This window comes from Lithobates pipiens, unplaced genomic scaffold, assembly GCF_037356315.1.
Source record: "Lithobates pipiens isolate NorthernLeopardFrog02 unplaced genomic scaffold, aLitPip1_a1.2 Scaffold_8, whole genome shotgun sequence".
Lineage (NCBI taxonomy): Eukaryota > Metazoa > Chordata > Amphibia > Anura > Ranidae > Lithobates > Lithobates pipiens.
Genome location: NW_027507903.1, coordinates 650,481,664 through 650,504,708, shown reverse-complemented (window position 1 = coordinate 650,504,708; position 23,045 = coordinate 650,481,664). Strand labels below are relative to the sequence as shown.

Genomic DNA, 23,045 nt, shown 5'->3' with positions numbered 1-23,045 from the left:
AGAATTATGTATGATGGATCTCCTTCCACAACCTCCTCCTCCACAGAATTATGTATGCAGGATCTCCTTCCACTACCTCCTCCTCCACAGAATTATGTATGGAGGATCTCCTTCCACTACCTCCTCCTCCACAGAATTATGTATGGAGGATCTCCTTCCACTACCTCCTCCTCCACAGAATTGTGTATGGAGGATCTCCTTCCACTACCTCCTCCTCCACAGAATTATGTATGCAGGATCTCCTTCCACTACCTCCTCCTCCACAGAATTATGCATGCAGGATCTCCTTCCACTACCTCCTCCTCCACAGAATTATGTATGGAGGATCTCCTTCCACTACCTCCTCCTCCACAGAATTATGTATGCAGGATCTCCTTCCACTACCTCCTCCTCCACAGAATTATGTATGCAGGATCTCCTTCCACTACCTCCTCCTCCACAGAATTGTGTATGGAGGATCTCCTTCCACTACCTCCTCCTCCACAGAATTATGTATGGATGATCTCCTTCCACTACCTCCTCCTCCACAGAATTATGTATGGAGGATCTCCTTCCACTACCTCCTCCTCCACAGAATTATGTATGGAGGATCTCCTTCCACTACCTCCTCCTCCACAGAATTATGTATGCAGGATCTCCTTCCACTACCTCCTCCTCCACAGAATTATGTATGCAGGATCTCCTTCCACTCCCTCCTCCTTCACAGAATTATGTATGCAGGATTTCCTTCCACTACCTCCTCCTCCACAGAATTATGTATGCAGGATCTCCTTCCACTACCTCCTCCTCCACAGAATTATGTATGCAGGATCTCCTTCCACTACCTCCTCCTCCACAGAATTATGTATGCAGGATCTCCTTCCACTACCTCCTCCTCCACAGAATTATGTATGCAGGATCTCCTTCCACTCCCTCCTCCTTCACAGAATTATGTATGCAGGATCTCCTTCCATTACCTCCTCCTCCACAGAATTATGTATACAGGATCTCCTTCCACTACCTCCTCCTCCACAGAATTATGTATGCAGGATCTCCTTCCACTACCTCCTCCTCCACAGAATTATGTATACAGGATCTCCTTCCACTACCTCCTCCTCCACAGAATTATGTATGCAGGATCTCCTTCCACTACCTCCTCCTCCACAGAATTATGTATGCAGGATCTCCTTCCACTACCTCCTCCTCCACAGAATTATGTATGCAGGATCTCCTTCCACTACCTCCTCCTCCACAGAATTATGTATGCAGGATCTCCTTCCACTACCTCCTCCTCCACAGAATTATGTATGCAGGATCTCCTTCCACTACCTCCTCCTCCACAGAATTATGTATGCAGGATCTCCTTCCACTACCTCCTCCTCCACAGAATTATGTATGCAGGATCTCCTTCCACTACCTCCTCCTCCACAGAATTATTATGCAGGATCTCCTTCCACTACCTCCTCCTCCACAGAATTATGTATGGAGGATCTCCTTCCACTACCTCCTCCTCCACAGAATTATGTATACAGGATCTCCTTCCACTACCTCCTCCTCCACAGAATTATGTATGCAGGATCTCCTTCCACTACCTCCTCCTCCACAGAATTATGTATGGAGGATCTCCTTCCACTACCTCCTCCTCCACAGAATTATGTATGGAGGATCTCCTTCCACTACCTCCTCCTCCACAGAATTATGTATACAGGATCTCCTTCCACTACCTCCTCCTCCACAGAATTATGTATACAGGATCTCCTTCCACTACCTCCTCCTCCACAGAATTATGTATGCAGGATCTCCTTCCACTACCTCCTCCTCCACAGAATTATGTATACAGGATCTCCTTCCACTACCTCCTCCTCCACAGAATTATGTATGCAGGATCTCCTTCCACTACCTCCTCCTCCACAGAATTATGTATGCAGGATCTCCTTCCACTACCTCCTCCTCCACAGAATTATGTATGCAGGATCTCCTTCCACTACCTCCTCCTCCACAGAATTATGTATGCAGGATCTCCTTCCACTACCTCCTCCTCCACAGAATTATGTATGCAGGATCTCCTTCCACTACCTCCTCCTCCACAGAATTATGTATGCAGGATCTCCTTCCACTACCTCCTCCTCCACAGAATTATGTATGCAGGATCTCCTTCCACTACCTCCTCCTCCACAGAATTATTATGCAGGATCTCCTTCCACTACCTCCTCCTCCACAGAATTATGTATGCAGGATCTCCTACCACTACCTCCTCCTCCACAGAATTATGTATGGAGGATCTCCTTCCACTACCTCCTCCTCCACAGAATTATGTATGGAGGATCTCCTTCCACTACCCTCCTCCTCCACAGAATTATGTATGGAGGATCTCCTTCCACTACCCTCCTCCTCCACAGAATTATTATGCAGGATCTCCTTCCACTACCTCCTCCTCCACAGAATTATGTATGCAGGATCTCCTACCACTACCTCCTCCTCCACAGAATTATGTATGGAGGATCTCCTTCCACTACCTCCTCCTCCACAGAATTATGTATGGAGGATCTCCTTCCACTACCCTCCTCCTCCACAGAATTATGTATGGAGGATCTCCTTCCACTACCTCCTCCTCCACAGAATTATGTATGCAGGATCTCCTTCCACTACCTCCTCCTCCACAGAATTATGTATGCAGGATCTCCTTCCACTACCTCCTCCTCCACAGAATTATGTATGCAGGATCTCCTTCCACTACCTCCTCCTCCACAGAATTATGTATGCAGGATCTCCTTCCACTACCTCCTCCTCCACAGAATTATTATGCAGGATCTCCTTCCACTACCTCCTCCTCCACAGAATTATGTATGGAGGATCTCCTTCCACTACCTCCTCCTCCACAGAATTATGTATACAGGATCTCCTTCCACTACCTCCTCCTCCACAGAATTATGTATGCAGGATCTCCTTCCACTACCTCCTCCTCCACAGAATTATGTATGGAGGATCTCCTTCCACTACCTCCTCCTCCACAGAATTATGTATGGAGGATCTCCTTCCACTACCTCCTCCTCCACAGAATTATGTATACAGGATCTCCTTCCACTACCTCCTCCTCCACAGAATTATGTATACAGGATCTCCTTCCACTACCTCCTCCTCCACAGAATTATGTATGCAGGATCTCCTTCCACTACCTCCTCCTCCACAGAATTATGTATACAGGATCTCCTTCCACTACCTCCTCCTCCACAGAATTATGTATGCAGGATCTCCTTCCACTACCTCCTCCTCCACAGAATTATGTATGCAGGATCTCCTTCCACTACCTCCTCCTCCACAGAATTATGTATGCAGGATCTCCTTCCACTACCTCCTCCTCCACAGAATTATGTATGCAGGATCTCCTTCCACTACCTCCTCCTCCACAGAATTATGTATGCAGGATCTCCTTCCACTACCTCCTCCTCCACAGAATTATGTATGCAGGATCTCCTTCCACTACCTCCTCCTCCACAGAATTATGTATGCAGGATCTCCTTCCACTACCTCCTCCTCCACAGAATTATTATGCAGGATCTCCTTCCACTACCTCCTCCTCCACAGAATTATGTATGCAGGATCTCCTACCACTACCTCCTCCTCCACAGAATTATGTATGGAGGATCTCCTTCCACTACCTCCTCCTCCACAGAATTATGTATGGAGGATCTCCTTCCACTACCCTCCTCCTCCACAGAATTATGTATGGAGGATCTCCTTCCACTACCCTCCTCCTCCACAGAATTATTATGCAGGATCTCCTTCCACTACCTCCTCCTCCACAGAATTATGTATGCAGGATCTCCTACCACTACCTCCTCCTCCACAGAATTATGTATGGAGGATCTCCTTCCACTACCTCCTCCTCCACAGAATTATGTATGGAGGATCTCCTTCCACTACCCTCCTCCTCCACAGAATTATGTATGGAGGATCTCCTTCCACTACCTCCTCCTCCACAGAATTATGTATGCATTTTCCATTAGACCACTTCTGTGTATTCATGAGAACAAATTGCAAAACCAAATTAAAAACAATCAGGGAACATTAAATACTTACCTTTAACCTTCAGTTGTGTAATTTCTTCTTCAATAATTTTATCTGAGAAAGTAAAAGAGTTCATATAAGTGAATGTTTCTTGATGTTTGATGACTCACAAGAGCAAATATTTCCATGCTTGGGAGGCACAGATGTGGTACATAGGAAAGGTATTGTATTGAATTTCTGTATGTTAACTGTAAATGGAAATATGACATGATTATATCAACTCTCAAATGTTCAATGGCGGAAATCAACAAATGCACAAAAAACAGTAACCAATTACCCACTACTCTCTTATTCTACTTAATTACATCTGTGGGGTCTCCTCTCACTGCCTCCTCCACAAAGAATGTATTTGGAGTTTTCTTCCACTACCTCCTCCCCTACAGAATTATCTATGGAGGATCTCCTTCCACTACCTCCTCCTCCACAGGATTATGTATGGAGGATCTCCTTCCACTACCTCCTCCTCCACAGGATTATGTATGGAGGATCTCCTTCCACTACCTCCTCCTCCACAGAATTATGTATGCAGGGTCTCCTTCCACTACCTCCTCCTCCACAGAATTATGTATGCAGGATCTCCTTCCACTACCTCCTCCTCCACAGGATTATGTATGGAGGATCTCCTTCCACTACCTCCTCCTCCACAGAATTATGTATGCAGGATCTCCTTCCACTACCTCCTCCTCCACAGAATTATGTATGCAGGATCTCCTTCCACTACCTCCTCCTCCACAGAATTATGTATGCAGGATCTCCTTCCACTACATCCTCCTCCACAGAATTATGTATGCAGGATCTCCTTCCACTACCTCCTCCTCCACAGAATTATGTATGCAGGATCTCCTTCCACTACCTCCTCCTCCACAGAATTATGTATGCAGGATCTCCTTCCACTACCTCCTCCACAGAATTATGTATGGAGGATCTCCTTCCACTACCTCCTTCTCCACAGGATTATGTATGGAGGATCTCCTTCCACTACCTCCTCCTCCACAGAATTATGTATGCAGGATCTCCTTCCACTACCTCCTCCTCCACAGAATTATGTATGGAGGATCTCCTTCCACTACCTCCTCCTCCACAGAATTATGTATGCAGGATCTCCTTCCACTACCTCCTCCTCCACAGGATTATGTATGGAGGATCTCCTTCCACTACCTCCTCCTCCACAGAATTATGTATGTAGGATCTCCTTCCACTACCTCCTCCTCCACAGAATTATGTATGGAGGATCTCCTTCCACTACCTCCTCCTCCACAGAATTATGTATGGAGGATCTCCTTCCACTACCTCCTCCTCCACAGAATTATGTATGAGGATCTCCTTCCACTACCTCCTCCTCCTCCACAGAATTATGTATGCAGGATCTCCTTCCACTACCTCCTCCTCCACAGAATTATGTATGAGGATCTCCTTCCACTACCCTCCTCCTCCACAGAATTATGTATGCAGGATCTCCTTCCACTACCTCCTCCTCCACAGAATTATGTATGAGGATCTCCTTCCACTACCCTCCTCCTCCACAGAATTATGTATGCATTTTCCATTAGACCACTTCTGTGTATTCATGAGAACAAATTGCAAAACCAAATTAAAAACAATCAGGGAACATTAAATACTTACCTTTAACCTTCAGTTGTGTAATTTCTTCTTCAATAATTTTATCTGAGAAAGTAAAAGAGTTCATATAAGTGAATGTTTCTTGATGTTTGATGACTCACAAGAGCAAATATTTCCATGACTGGGAGGCACAGATGTGGTACATAGAAAGGTATAGTATTTTATTGAATTTCTGTATGTTAACTGTAAATGGAAATATGACATGATTATATCAACTCTCAAATGTTCAATGGCGGAAATCAACAAATGCACAAAAAACAGTAACCAATTACCCACTACTCTCTTATTCTACTTAATTACATCTGTGGGGTCTCCTCTCACTGCCTCCTCCACAAAGAATGTATTTGGAGTTTTCTTCCACTACCTCCTCCCCTACAGAATTATCTATGGAGGATCTCCTTCCACTACCTCACTACCTCCTCCTCCACAGGATTATGTATGCAGGATCTCCTTCCACTACCTTCTCCTCCACAGAATTATGTATGCAGGATCTCCTTCCACTACCTCCTCCACAGAATTATGTATGGAGGATCTCCTTCCACTACCTCCTCCTCCACAGGATTATGTATGGAGGATCTCCTTCCACTACCTCCTCCTCCACAGAATTATGTATGCAGGATCTCCTTCCACTACCTCCTCCTCCACAGAATTATGTATGGAGGATCTCCTTCCACTACCTCCTCCTCCACAGAATTATGTATGAGGATCTCCTTCCACTACCCTCCTCCTCCACAGAATTATGTATACAGGATCTCCTTCCACTACCTCCTCCTCCACAGAATTATGGATGCAGGATCTCCTTCCACTACCTCCTCCTCCACAGAATTATGTATGGAGGATCTCCTTCCACTACCTCCTCCTCCACAGAATTATGTATGGAGGATCTCCTTCCACCACCTTTTCCTCCACAGAATTATGTATGCAGGATCTCCTTCCACTACCTCCTCCTCCACAGAATTATGTATGATGGATCTCCTTCCACTACCTCCTCCTCCACAGAATTATGTATGCAGGATCTCCTTCCACCACCTTTTCCTCCACAGAATTATGTATACAGGATCTCCTTCCACTACCTCCTCCTCCACAGAATTATGTATGGAGGATCTCCTTCCACTACCTCCTCCTCCACAGAATTATGTATGAGGATCTCCTTCCACTACCCTCCTCCTCCACAGAATTATGTATGCAGGATCTCCTTCCACTACCTCCTCCTCCACAGAATTATGTATGAGGATCTCCTTCCACTACCCTCCTCCTCCACAGAATTATGTATACAGGATCTCCTTCCACTACCTCCTCCTCCACAGAATTATGTATGCAGGATCTCCTTCCACTACCTCCTCCTCCACAGAATTATGTATGCAGGATCTCCTTCTACTACCTCCTCCTCCACAGAATTATGTATACAGGATCTCCTTCCACTACCTCCTCCTCCACAGAATTATGTATGCAGGATCTCCTTCTACTACCTCCTCCTCCACAGAATTATGTATACAGGATCTCCTTCCACTACCTCCTCCTCCACAGAATTATGTATGCAGGATCTCCTTCCACTACCTCCTCCTCCACAGAATTATGTATGCAGGATCTCCTTCTACTACCTCCTCCTCCACAGAATTATGTATGGAGGATCTCCTTCCACTACCTCCTCCTCCACAGAATTATGTATGCAGGATCTCCTTCTACTACCTCCTCCTCCACAGAATTATGTATGGAGGATCTCCTTCCACTACCTCCTCCTCCACAGAATTATGTATGCAGGATCTCCTTCCACTACCCTCCTCCTCCACAGAATTATGTATGCAGGATCTCCTTCCACTACCTCCTCCTCCACAGAATTATGTATGCAGGATCACCTTCCACTACCTCCTCCTCCACAGAATTATGTATGCATTTTCCATTAGACCACTTCTGTGTATTCATGAGAACAAATTGCAAAACCAAATTAAAAACAATCAGGGAACATTAAATACTTACCTTTAACCTTCAGTTGTGTAATTTCTTCTTCAATAATTTTATCTGAGAAAGTAAAAGAGTTCATATAAGTGAATGTTTCTTGATGTTTGATGACTCACAAGAGCAAATATTTCCATGCTTGGGAGGCACAGATGTGGTACATAGGAAAGGTATTGTATTGAATTTCTGTATGCTAACTGTAAATGGAAATATGACATGATTATATCAACTCTCAAATGTTCAATGACGGAAATCAACAAATGCACAAAAAACATTAACCTATTACCCACTACTCTCTTATTCTACTTATCTACATCTGTGGGGTCTCCTCTCACTGCCTCCTCCACAAAGAATGTATTTGGAGTTTTCTTCCACTACCTCCTCCCCTACAGAATTATCTATGGAGGATCTCCTTCCACTACCTCACTACCTCCTCCTCCACAGAATTATGTATGCAGGATCTCCTTCCACTACCTCCTCCTCCACAGGATTATGTATGCAGGATCTCCTTCCACTACCTCCTCCTCCACAGGATTATGTATGCAGGATCTCCTTCCACTACCTCCTCCTCCACAGAATTATGTATGCAGGATCTCCTTCCACTACCTCCTCCTCCACAGAATTATGTATGGAGGATCTCCTTCCACTACCTCCTCCTCCACAGAACTATGTATGCAGGATCTCCTTCCACTACCTCCTCCTCCACAGAATTATGTATGGAGGATCTCCTTCAACTACCTCCTCCTCCACAGAATTATGTATGCAGGATCTCCTTCCACTACCTCCTCCTCCACAGAATTATGTATGGAGGATCTCCTTCCACTACCTCCTCCTCCACAGAATTATGCATGCAGGATCTCCTTCCACTACCTCCTCCTCTACAGAATTGTGTATGCAGGATCTCCTTCCACTACCTCCTCTTCCACAGAATTGTGTATGCAGGATCTCCTTCTACTACCTCCTCCTCCACAGAATTATTTATGCTGGATCTCCTTCTAAAATCTCCTCCTCTACAGGATTATGTATGCAGGATCTCCTTCCACTACCTCCTCCTCCACAGAATTATGTATGGAGGATCTCCTTCCACTACCCCCTCCTCCACAGGATTATGTATGCAGGATCTCCTTCTACTACCTCCTCCTCCACAGAATTATGTATGCAGGATCTCCTTCCACTACCTCCTCCTCCACAGGATTATGTATGCAGGATATCCTTCTACTACCTCCTCCTCCACAGAATTATGTATGCAGGATCTCCTTCTACTACCTCCTCCTCCACAGAATTATGTATGCTGGATCTCCTTCTACTACCTCCTCCTCTACAGGATTATGTATGCAGAATCTCCTTCTACTACCTCCTCCTCCACAGAATTATGTATGGAGGATCTCCTTCCACTACCCCCTCATCCACAGAATTATGTATGGAGGATCTCCTTCTACTACCTCCTCCTCCACAGAATTATGTATGAGGATCTCCTTCCACTACCTCCTCCTCCACAGAATTATGTATGCAGGATCTCCTTCCACGACCTCCTCCTCTACAGAATTATGTATGGAGGATCTCTTTCCACTACCTCCTCCTCCACAGAATTATGTATGGAGGATCTCCTTCCACTACCTCCTCCTCCACAGAATTATGGATGCAGGATCTCCTTCCACTACCTCCTCCTCCACAGAATTATGTATGATGGATCTCCTTCCACTACCTCCTCCTCCACAGAATTATGTATGGAGGATCTCCTTCCACTACCTCCTCCTCCACAGAATTATGTATGGAGGATCTCCTTCCACCACCTTTTCCTCCACAGAATTATGTATGCAGGATCTCCTTCCACTACCTCCTCCTCCACAGAATTATGTATGATGGATCTCCTTCCACAACCTCCTCCTCCACAGAATTATGTATGCAGGATCTCCTTCCACTACCTCCTCCTCCACAGAATTATGTATGGAGGATCTCCTTCCACTACCTCCTCCTCCACAGAATTATGTATGGAGGATCTCCTTCCACTACCTCCTCCTCCACAGAATTGTGTATGGAGGATCTCCTTCCACTACCTCCTCCTCCACAGAATTATGTATGCAGGATCTCCTTCCACTACCTCCTCCTCCACAGAATTATGCATGCAGGATCTCCTTCCACTACCTCCTCCTCCACAGAATTATGTATGGATGATCTCCTTCCACTACCTCCTCCTCCACAGAATTATGTATGGAGGATCTCCTTCCACTACCTCCTCCTCCACAGAATTATGTATGGAGGATCTCCTTCCACTACCTCCTCCTCCACAGAATTATGTATGCAGGATCTCCTTCCACTACCTCCTCCTCCACAGAATTATGTATGCAGGATCTCCTTCCACTCCCTCCTCCTTCACAGAATTATGTATGCAGGATTTCCTTCCACTACCTCCTCCTCCACAGAATTATGTATGCAGGATCTCCTTCCACTACCTCCTCCTCCACAGAATTATGTATGGAGGATCTCCTTCCACTACCTCCTCCTCCACAGAACTATGTATGCAGGATCTCCTTCCACTACCTCCTCCTCCACAGAATTATGTATGCAGGATCTCCTTCCACTACCTCCTCCTCCACAGAATTATGTATGGAGGATCTCCTTCCACTACCTCCTCCTCCACAGAACTATGTATGCAGGATCTCCTTCCACTACCTCCTCCTCCACAGAATTATGTATGCAGGATCACCTTCCACTACCTCCTCCTCCACAGAATTATGCATGCAGGATCTCCTTCCACTACCTCCTCCTCTACAGAATTGTGTATGCAGGATCTCCTTCCACTACCTCCTCCTCCACAGAATTATGTATGCAGGATCTCCTTCTACTACCTCCTCCTCCACAGAATTATGTATGCTGGATCTCCTTCTACAATCTCCTCCTCTACAGGATTATGTATGCAGGATCTCCTTCCACTACCTCCTCCTCCACAGAATTATGTATGGAGGATCTCCTTCCACTACCCCCTCCTCCACAGGATTATGTATGCAGGATCTCCTTCTACTACCTCCTCCTCCACAGAATTATGTATGCAGGATCTCCTTCCACTACCTCCTCCTCCACAGGATTATGTATGCAGGATATCCTTCTACTACCTCCTCCTCCACAGAATTATGTATTCAGGATCTCCTTTCACTATCTCCTCCTCCACAGAATTATGTATGCTGGATCTCCTTCTACTACCTCCTCCTCTACAGGATTATGTATGCAGAATCTCCTTCTACTACCTCCTCCTCCACAGAATTATGTATGGAGGATCTCCTTCCACTACCCCCTCCTCCACAGAATTATGTATGGAGGATCTCCTTCTACTACCTCCTCCTCCACAGAATTATGTATGAGGATCTCCTTCCACTACCTCCTCCTCCACAGAATTATGTATGCAGGATCTCCTTCCACGACCTCCTCCTCTACAGAATTATGTATGGAGGATCTCTTTCCACTACCTCCTCCTCCACAGAATTATGTATGGAGGATCTCCTTCCACTACCTCCTCCTCCACAGAATTATGGATGCAGGATCTCCTTCCACTACCTCCTCCTCCACAGAATTATGTATGATGGATCTCCTTCCACTACCTCCTCCTCCACAGAATTATGTATGGAGGATCTCCTTCCACTACCTCCTCCTCCACAGAATTATGTATGGAGGATCTCCTTCCACCACCTTTTCCTCCACAGAATTATGTATGCAGGATCTCCTTCCACTACCTCCTCCTCCACAGAATTATGTATGATGGATCTCCTTCCACAACCTCCTCCTCCACAGAATTATGTATGCAGGATCTCCTTCCACTACCTCCTCCTCCACAGAATTATGTATGGAGGATCTCCTTCCACTACCTCCTCCTCCACAGAATTATGTATGGAGGATCTCCTTCCACTACCTCCTCCTCCACAGAATTGTGTATGGAGGATCTCCTTCCACTACCTCCTCCTCCACAGAATTATGTATGCAGGATCTCCTTCCACTACCTCCTCCTCCACAGAATTATGCATGCAGGATCTCCTTCCACTACCTCCTCCTCCACAGAATTATGTATGGAGGATCTCCTTCCACTACCTCCTCCTCCACAGAATTATGTATGCAGGATCTCCTTCCACTACCTCCTCCTCCACAGAATTATGTATGCAGGATCTCCTTCCACTACCTCCTCCTCCACAGAATTGTGTATGGAGGATCTCCTTCCACTACCTCCTCCTCCACAGAATTATGTATGGATGATCTCCTTCCACTACCTCCTCCTCCACAGAATTATGTATGGAGGATCTCCTTCCACTACCTCCTCCTCCACAGAATTATGTATGGAGGATCTCCTTCCACTACCTCCTCCTCCACAGAATTATGTATGCAGGATCTCCTTCCACTACCTCCTCCTCCACAGAATTATGTATGCAGGATCTCCTTCCACTCCCTCCTCCTTCACAGAATTATGTATGCAGGATTTCCTTCCACTACCTCCTCCTCCACAGAATTATGTATGCAGGATCTCCTTCCACTACCTCCTCCTCCACAGAATTATGTATGCAGGATCTCCTTCCACTACCTCCTCCTCCACAGAATTATGTATGCAGGATCTCCTTCCACTACCTCCTCCTCCACAGAATTATGTATGCAGGATCTCCTTCCACTCCCTCCTCCTTCACAGAATTATGTATGCAGGATCTCCTTCCATTACCTCCTCCTCCACAGAATTATGTATACAGGATCTCCTTCCACTACCTCCTCCTCCACAGAATTATGTATGCAGGATCTCCTTCCACTACCTCCTCCTCCACAGAATTATGTATACAGGATCTCCTTCCACTACCTCCTCCTCCACAGAATTATGTATGCAGGATCTCCTTCCACTACCTCCTCCTCCACAGAATTATGTATGCAGGATCTCCTTCCACTACCTCCTCCTCCACAGAATTATGTATGCAGGATCTCCTTCCACTACCTCCTCCTCCACAGAATTATGTATGCAGGATCTCCTTCCACTACCTCCTCCTCCACAGAATTATGTATGCAGGATCTCCTTCCACTACCTCCTCCTCCACAGAATTATGTATGCAGGATCTCCTTCCACTACCTCCTCCTCCACAGAATTATGTATGCAGGATCTCCTTCCACTACCTCCTCCTCCACAGAATTATTATGCAGGATCTCCTTCCACTACCTCCTCCTCCACAGAATTATGTATGGAGGATCTCCTTCCACTACCTCCTCCTCCACAGAATTATGTATACAGGATCTCCTTCCACTACCTCCTCCTCCACAGAATTATGTATGCAGGATCTCCTTCCACTACCTCCTCCTCCACAGAATTATGTATGGAGGATCTCCTTCCACTACCTCCTCCTCCACAGAATTATGTATGGAGGATCTCCTTCCACTACCTCCTCCTCCACAGAATTATGTATACAGGATCTCCTTCCACTACCTCCTCCTCCACAGAATTATGTATACAGGATCTCCTTCCACTACCTCCTCCTCCACAGAATTATGTATGCAGGATCTCCTTCCACTACCTCCTCCTCCACAGAATTATGTATACAGGATCTCCTTCCACTACCTCCTCCTCCACAGAATTATGTATGCAGGATCTCCTTCCACTACCTCCTCCTCCACAGAATTATGTATGCAGGATCTCCTTCCACTACCTCCTCCTCCACAGAATTATGTATGCAGGATCTCCTTCCACTACCTCCTCCTCCACAGAATTATGTATGCAGGATCTCCTTCCACTACCTCCTCCTCCACAGAATTATGTATGCAGGATCTCCTTCCACTACCTCCTCCTCCACAGAATTATGTATGCAGGATCTCCTTCCACTACCTCCTCCTCCACAGAATTATGTATGCAGGATCTCCTTCCACTACCTCCTCCTCCACAGAATTATTATGCAGGATCTCCTTCCACTACCTCCTCCTCCACAGAATTATGTATGCAGGATCTCCTACCACTACCTCCTCCTCCACAGAATTATGTATGGAGGATCTCCTTCCACTACCTCCTCCTCCACAGAATTATGTATGGAGGATCTCCTTCCACTACCCTCCTCCTCCACAGAATTATGTATGGAGGATCTCCTTCCACTACCCTCCTCCTCCACAGAATTATTATGCAGGATCTCCTTCCACTACCTCCTCCTCCACAGAATTATGTATGCAGGATCTCCTACCACTACCTCCTCCTCCACAGAATTATGTATGGAGGATCTCCTTCCACTACCTCCTCCTCCACAGAATTATGTATGGAGGATCTCCTTCCACTACCCTCCTCCTCCACAGAATTATGTATGGAGGATCTCCTTCCACTACCTCCTCCTCCACAGAATTATGTATGCAGGATCTCCTTCCACTACCTCCTCCTCCACAGAATTATGTATGCAGGATCTCCTTCCACTACCTCCTCCTCCACAGAATTATGTATGCAGGATCTCCTTCCACTACCTCCTCCTCCACAGAATTATGTATGCAGGATCTCCTTCCACTACCTCCTCCTCCACAGAATTATTATGCAGGATCTCCTTCCACTACCTCCTCCTCCACAGAATTATGTATGGAGGATCTCCTTCCACTACCTCCTCCTCCACAGAATTATGTATACAGGATCTCCTTCCACTACCTCCTCCTCCACAGAATTATGTATGCAGGATCTCCTTCCACTACCTCCTCCTCCACAGAATTATGTATGGAGGATCTCCTTCCACTACCTCCTCCTCCACAGAATTATGTATGGAGGATCTCCTTCCACTACCTCCTCCTCCACAGAATTATGTATACAGGATCTCCTTCCACTACCTCCTCCTCCACAGAATTATGTATACAGGATCTCCTTCCACTACCTCCTCCTCCACAGAATTATGTATGCAGGATCTCCTTCCACTACCTCCTCCTCCACAGAATTATGTATACAGGATCTCCTTCCACTACCTCCTCCTCCACAGAATTATGTATGCAGGATCTCCTTCCACTACCTCCTCCTCCACAGAATTATGTATGCAGGATCTCCTTCCACTACCTCCTCCTCCACAGAATTATGTATGCAGGATCTCCTTCCACTACCTCCTCCTCCACAGAATTATGTATGCAGGATCTCCTTCCACTACCTCCTCCTCCACAGAATTATGTATGCAGGATCTCCTTCCACTACCTCCTCCTCCACAGAATTATGTATGCAGGATCTCCTTCCACTACCTCCTCCTCCACAGAATTATGTATGCAGGATCTCCTTCCACTACCTCCTCCTCCACAGAATTATTATGCAGGATCTCCTTCCACTACCTCCTCCTCCACAGAATTATGTATGCAGGATCTCCTACCACTACCTCCTCCTCCACAGAATTATGTATGGAGGATCTCCTTCCACTACCTCCTCCTCCACAGAATTATGTATGGAGGATCTCCTTCCACTACCCTCCTCCTCCACAGAATTATGTATGGAGGATCTCCTTCCACTACCCTCCTCCTCCACAGAATTATTATGCAGGATCTCCTTCCACTACCTCCTCCTCCACAGAATTATGTATGCAGGATCTCCTACCACTACCTCCTCCTCCACAGAATTATGTATGGAGGATCTCCTTCCACTACCTCCTCCTCCACAGAATTATGTATGGAGGATCTCCTTCCACTACCCTCCTCCTCCACAGAATTATGTATGGAGGATCTCCTTCCACTACCTCCTCCTCCACAGAATTATGTATGCATTTTCCATTAGACCACTTCTGTGTATTCATGAGAACAAATTGCAAAACCAAATTAAAAACAATCAGGGAACATTAAATACTTACCTTTAACCTTCAGTTGTGTAATTTCTTCTTCAATAATTTTATCTGAGAAAGTAAAAGAGTTCATATAAGTGAATGTTTCTTGATGTTTGATGACTCACAAGAGCAAATATTTCCATGCTTGGGAGGCACAGATGTGGTACATAGGAAAGGTATTGTATTGAATTTCTGTATGTTAACTGTAAATGGAAATATGACATGATTATATCAACTCTCAAATGTTCAATGGCGGAAATCAACAAATGCACAAAAAACAGTAACCAATTACCCACTACTCTCTTATTCTACTTAATTACATCTGTGGGGTCTCCTCTCACTGCCTCCTCCACAAAGAATGTATTTGGAGTTTTCTTCCACTACCTCCTCCCCTACAGAATTATCTATGGAGGATCTCCTTCCACTACCTCCTCCTCCACAGGATTATGTATGGAGGATCTCCTTCCACTACCTCCTCCTCCACAGGATTATGTATGGAGGATCTCCTTCCACTACCTCCTCCTCCACAGAATTATGTATGCAGGGTCTCCTTCCACTACCTCCTCCTCCACAGAATTATGTATGCAGGATCTCCTTCCACTACCTCCTCCTCCACAGGATTATGTATGGAGGATCTCCTTCCACTACCTCCTCCTCCACAGAATTATGTATGCAGGATCTCCTTCCACTACCTCCTCCTCCACAGAATTATGTATGCAGGATCTCCTTCCACTACCTCCTCCTCCACAGAATTATGTATGCAGGATCTCCTTCCACTACATCCTCCTCCACAGAATTATGTATGCAGGATCTCCTTCCACTACCTCCTCCTCCACAGAATTATGTATGCAGGATCTCCTTCCACTACCTCCTCCTCCACAGAATTATGTATGCAGGATCTCCTTCCACTACCTCCTCCACAGAATTATGTATGGAGGATCTCCTTCCACTACCTCCTTCTCCACAGGATTATGTATGGAGGATCTCCTTCCACTACCTCCTCCTCCACAGAATTATGTATGCAGGATCTCCTTCCACTACCTCCTCCTCCACAGAATTATGTATGGAGGATCTCCTTCCACTACCTCCTCCTCCACAGAATTATGTATGCAGGATCTCCTTCCACTACCTCCTCCTCCACAGGATTATGTATGGAGGATCTCCTTCCACTACCTCCTCCTCCACAGAATTATGTATGTAGGATCTCCTTCCACTACCTCCTCCTCCACAGAATTATGTATGGAGGATCTCCTTCCACTACCTCCTCCTCCACAGAATTATGTATGGAGGATCTCCTTCCACTACCTCCTCCTCCACAGAATTATGTATGAGGATCTCCTTCCACTACCTCCTCCTCCTCCACAGAATTATGTATGCAGGATCTCCTTCCACTACCTCCTCCTCCACAGAATTATGTATGAGGATCTCCTTCCACTACCCTCCTCCTCCACAGAATTATGTATGCAGGATCTCCTTCCACTACCTCCTCCTCCACAGAATTATGTATGAGGATCTCCTTCCACTACCCTCCTCCTCCACAGAATTATGTATGCATTTTCCATTAGACCACTTCTGTGTATTCATGAGAACAAATTGCAAAACCAAATTAAAAACAATCAGGGAACATTAAATACTTACCTTTAACCTTCAGTTGTGTAATTTCTTCTTCAATAATTTTATCTGAGAAAGTAAAAGAGTTCATATAAGTGAATGTTTCTTGATGTTTGATGACTCACAAGAGCAAATATTTCCATGACTGGGAGGCACAGATGTGGTACATAGAAAGGTATAGTATTTTATTGAATTTCTGTATGTTAACTGTAAATGGAAATATGACATGATTATATCAACTCTCAAATGTTCAATGGCGGAAATCAACAAATGCACAAAAAACAGTAACCAATTACCCACTACTCTCTTATTCTACTTAATTACATCTGTGGGGTCTCCTCTCACTGCCTCCTCCACAAAGAATGTATTTGGAGTTTTCTTCCACTACCTCCTCCCCTACAGAATTATCTATGGAGGATCTCCTTCCACTACCTCACTACCTCCTCCTCCACAGGATTATGTATGCAGGATCTCCTTCCACTACCTTCTCCTCCACAGAATTATGTATGCAGGATCTCCTTCCACTACCTCCTCCACAGAATTATGTATGGAGGATCTCCTTCCACTACCTCCTCCTCCACAGGATTATGTATGGAGGATCTCCTTCCACTACCTCCTCCTCCACAGAATTATGTATGCAGGATCTCCTTCCACTACCTCCTCCTCCACAGAATTATGTATGGAGGATCTCCTTCCACTACCTCCTCCTCCACAGAATTATGTATGAGGATCTCCTTCCACTACCCTCCTCCTCCACAGAATTATGTATACAGGATCTCCTTCCACTACCTCCTCCTCCACAGAATTATGGATGCAGGATCTCCTTCCACTACCTCCTCCTCCACAGAATTATGTATGGAGGATCTCCTTCCACTACCTCCTCCTCCACAGAATTATGTATGGAGGATCTCCTTCCACCACCTTTTCCTCCACAGAATTATGTATGCAGGATCTCCTTCCACTACCTCCTCCTCCACAGAATTATGTATGATGGATCTCCTTCCACTACCTCCTCCTCCACAGAATTATGTATGCAGGATCTCCTTCCACCACCTTTTCCTCCACAGAATTATGTATACAGGATCTCCTTCCACTACCTCCTCCTCCACAGAATTATGTATGGAGGATCTCCTTCCACTACCTCCTCCTCCACAGAATTATGTATGAGGATCTCCTTCCACTACCCTCCTCCTCCACAGAATTATGTATGCAGGATCTCCTTCCACTACCTCCTCCTCCACAGAATTATGTATGAGGATCTCCTTCCACTACCCTCCTCCTCCACAGAATTATGTATACAGGATCTCCTTCCACTACCTCCTCCTCCACAGAATTATGTATGCAGGATCTCCTTCCACTACCTCCTCCTCCACAGAATTATGTATGCAGGATCTCCTTCTACTACCTCCTCCTCCACAGAATTATGTATACAGGATCTCCTTCCACTACCTCCTCCTCCACAGAATTATGTATGCAGGATCTCCTTCTACTACCTCCTCCTCCACAGAATTATGTATACAGGATCTCCTTCCACTACCTCCTCCTCCACAGAATTATGTATGCAGGATCTCCTTCCACTACCTCCTCCTCCACAGAATTATGTATGCAGGATCTCCTTCTACTACCTCCTCCTCCACAGAATTATGTATGGAGGATCTCCTTCCACTACCTCCTCCTCCACAGAATTATGTATGCAGGATCTCCTTCTACTACCTCCTCCTCCACAGAATTATGTATGGAGGATCTCCTTCCACTACCTCCTCCTCCACAGAATTATGTATGCAGGATCTCCTTCCACTACCCTCCTCCTCCACAGAATTATGTATGCAGGATCTCCTTCCACTACCTCCTCCTCCACAGAATTATGTATGCAGGATCACCTTCCACTACCTCCTCCTCCACAGAATTATGTATGCATTTTCCATTAGACCACTTCTGTGTATTCATGAGAACAAATTGCAAAACCAAATTAAAAACAATCAGGGAACATTAAATACTTACCTTTAACCTTCAGTTGTGTAATTTCTTCTTCAATAATTTTATCTGAGAAAGTAAAAGAGTTCATATAAGTGAATGTTTCTTGATGTTTGATGACTCACAAGAGCAAATATTTCCATGCTTGGGAGGCACAGATGTGGTACATAGGAAAGGTATTGTATTGAATTTCTGTATGCTAACTGTAAATGGAAATATGACATGATTATATCAACTCTCAAATGTTCAATGACGGAAATCAACAAATGCACAAAAAACATTAACCTATTACCCACTACTCTCTTATTCTACTTATCTACATCTGTGGGGTCTCCTCTCACTGCCTCCTCCACAAAGAATGTATTTGGAGTTTTCTTCCACTACCTCCTCCCCTACAGAATTATCTATGGAGGATCTCCTTCCACTACCTCACTACCTCCTCCTCCACAGAATTATGTATGCAGGATCTCCTTCCACTACCTCCTCCTCCACAGGATTATGTATGCAGGATCTCCTTCCACTACCTCCTCCTCCACAGGATTATGTATGCAGGATCTCCTTCCACTACCTCCTCCTCCACAGAATTATGTATGCAGGATCTCCTTCCACTACCTCCTCCTCCACAGGATTATGTATGGAGGATCTCCTTCCACTACCTCCTCCTCCACAGAATTATGTATGTAGGATCTCCTTCCACTACCTCCTCCTCCACAGAATTATGTATGGAGGATCTCCTTCCACTACCTTCGCCTCCACAGAATTATGTATGCAGGATCTCCTTCCACTACCTCCTCCTCCACAGAATTATGTATGGAGGATCTCCTTCCACTACCTCCTCCTCCACAGGATTATGTATGGAGGATCTCCTTCCACTACCTCCTTCTCCACAGAATTATGTATGTAGGATCTCCTTCCACTACCTCCTCCTCCACAGAATTATGTATGGAGGATCTCCTTCCACTACCTTCGCCTCCACAGAATTATGTATGCAGGATCTCCTTCCACTACCTCCACCTCCACAGAACTATGTATGATGGATCTCCTTCCACTACCTCCTCCTCCACAGAATTATGTATGCAGGATCTCCTTCCACTACCTCCTCCTCCACAGAATTATGTATGAGGATCTCCTTCCACTACCCTCCTCCTCCACAGAATTATGTATACAGGATCTCCTTCCACTACCTCTTCCTCAACAGAATTATGGATGCAGGATCTCCTTCCACTACCTCCTCCTCCACAGAATTATGTATGGAGGATCTCCTTCCACTACCTCCTCCTCCACAGAATTATGTATGGAGGATCTCCTTCCACCACCTTTTCCTCCACAGAATTATGTATGCAGGATCTCCTTCCACTACCTCCACCTCCACAGAACTATGTATGATGGATCTCCTTCCACTACCTCCTCCTCCACAGAATTATGTATGCAGGATCTCCTTCCACTACCTCCTCCTCCACAGAATTATGTATGAGGATCTCCTTCCACTACCCTCCTCCTCCACAGAATTATGTATACAGGATCTCCTTCCACTACCTCCTCCTCCACAGAATTATGTATGCAGGATCTCCTTCCACTACCTCCTCCTCCACAGAATTATGTATGAGGATCTCTTTCCACTACCCTCCTCCTCCACAGAATTATGTATACAGGATCTCCTTCCACTATCTCCTCCTCCACAGAATTATGGATGCAGGATCTCCTTCCACTACCTCCTCCTCCACAGAATTATGTATACAGGATCTCCTTCCACTACCTCCTCCTCCACAGAATTATGGATGCAGGATCTCCTTCCACTACCTCCTCCTCCACAGAATTATGTATGATGGATCTCCTTCCACTACCTCCTCCTCCACAGAATTATGTATGGAGGATCTCCTTCCACTACCTCCTCCTCCACAGAATTATGTATGCACCTTCCATTAGACCACTTCTGTGTATTCATGAGAACGAATTGCAAAACCAAATTAAAAACAATCAGGGAACATTAAATACTTACTATTGACCTTCAGTTGTGTAATTTCTTCTTCAATAATTTCATCTGAGAAAGTAAAAGAGATCATATAAGTGAATGTTTCTTGATATTTGATGACTCACAAGTAGGGATGAGCTCGGTGTTTGACTCAAACATTGGCCGTTCGTTCCAAACGTGGATTTTTTGCACCAAATTCATGTGGCAGGAACGGCCCACAATGCACTATGCCATCGCAGTGCATTGCTGGCTCATGATTGGCCAAGCATGCACTGTGAACCCGCATGCCTGGCAAATCACAGCACCGGCAGTGAGGAGGGCCATAATTGGCCACAGGCAGGATGCGAATGTGAGCCTCTTGCCCACCGATTATGGGCCCTGCCATTTGGGGAAACAGTGCTCTTTGTGAGTTGTGTGCCTGGGGACCCCTGAGGTGGTGTTACTTGGATTCAGGTCTTTGTCCCCCACCCCCCCAGACACGCAGACTCTGGATATTTATTTGCCATATTAGCAATAGTGACTGAATCATACTGTTGGGACACAAACTGTTAGATTCTAATGTCATCAGCTCCAGCCACCTGTCTGTTGTGTAAATGAGTCTAGTCTGGCTTGTAAGAGTATTCCACACATTGTTGTTTGTGCTAATTAACCCTGTATTTATGTTTATGGTAATGTGTATTTGTCTATTACTATCTGTTTATGATGATTATCCATTAATATCTTTATTAGAGACGGGAAACCTGTTACGCAATAAGGGTTTCTTAATGGGTAAATTATTTGATAAAACGTGGCAGGAAATGAAAAATATTACAAGGGTTAATGGTTATATGTTATTTACCCCGTTGTGGAAAAATTCCAGCTATGGAGAATTAAGGAAATTGGAAGAGTTGGATTTAAGGAAGACTATAGGGTTGAGGTATATATTCCAACTATTTCATCATTATGAAGTGTTAAAAAACTTTTACACAATTAAGTAATGAATATGGGATCCCAAAACAAAGATCTTTACACTTTCTCCAGCTTAGGCTACAGGCACAGGCCCAATGCCATGTATTGAATCTCAATAAATCTATAATAATCTCACTGTTGTCTAAAAGGGATTGCCAGGGAAATGGCCATGAAAGTGTTGGCAGGCTTGCCAGTAGAAGAAATGGGTGCCATGGGCGCATCATTGGATAGATGGATCCCCCTGCTGGCCTATAAAAGACTGCCTCTGTCTGATCCAAGTTGCTGGATTGTCGTCAGCTTCCTGTATCCCTAAACCTCTGTGTTATTGCTTGAATCTCTTGTTCTTGACCTGGCCGTTCCAGACCTGTTGACCTCCTCTCTTGGCTCATCCCCTGGCTTGCTCATTGAACTTCCTTCTGCCTGAGTACCCGTGCATGACTCCGGCTTGCTATATGGACTTTACCTCTGCCTGATTATCTGTGCATGACCCCAGCTTGCTATATGGACTTTGTCTCTGCCTGATTACCCATGCATGACCCTGGCTTGCTATATGGACTTTGCTTCTGCTTGATTACCAGTCTATGACCTTAGCTTACTTCACGGATTTGCTCTTGCTTTTTGCCCCCCTGTGTTTGACCCTCAGCTGGGTGTTTACTGCTGTTCTCTGAAGCACGGTTTATTCCAAGCACAGTGGGGAGTTCCCGGCCATCTGTGCACCACCACACCCTGGAAATCCTCACAAGGTGACTCTTCTGGACCCATCCAGATCCTGCCAGTAACCCTTGCTTCTTTGGGCCGTATACCTTCTGTGGCACTTTCAAAGGTATACCACACCCCGCTGCAAGGGGAACTCCTCTCTACATATTGGCTTTGGATCAGGTACATGACAGGGATGCTAAGAAGGGTCTTAAATCTCAAATATATTGTGTCTTTTATAATATGTTTCAAGAATTGGTGGATATACCATCAAGGGCACAATGGGCATGAGACTTAGGGCCTATATTGGACGACCTATTGTCAGCATTTCTCAAGAGAAGCCCATAGCAAAAGGCATAGGAATAGGTGCAGAGCTGGCATGACAGGGTAGCTGGGCCATCTTGCCAATTAAGGATTAACTGGGTGTTTTCAGTTGGTCAGCGTAGAGG

General features: G+C 45.4%; 1 protein-coding gene across 4 annotated transcripts in view; it reads right to left on the bottom strand.

Moving 5' to 3' along the window:
• The window catches only part of LOC143961705 (uncharacterized), a 222,122-nt gene that overhangs the window by 151,377 nt on the left and 47,700 nt on the right, over window positions 1-23,045 (bottom strand). For 2 of the 4 annotated variants that reach the window (XM_077471027.1, XM_077471024.1), the window contains exons 5-7: window positions 20,980-21,021; window positions 19,008-19,049; window positions 5,671-5,712 (exon numbers count right to left, since the gene is read on the bottom strand). In XM_077471027.1, the coding sequence (XP_077327153.1) occupies window positions 5,671-5,712; window positions 19,008-19,049; window positions 20,980-21,021 (126 nt within the window). Of the gene's footprint in view, window positions 1-4,059; window positions 4,102-5,670; window positions 5,713-19,007; window positions 19,050-20,979; window positions 21,022-23,045 lie in introns of all 4 variants that reach the window. The other 2 variants (XM_077471026.1, XM_077471025.1) reach the window with 1 other exon arrangement.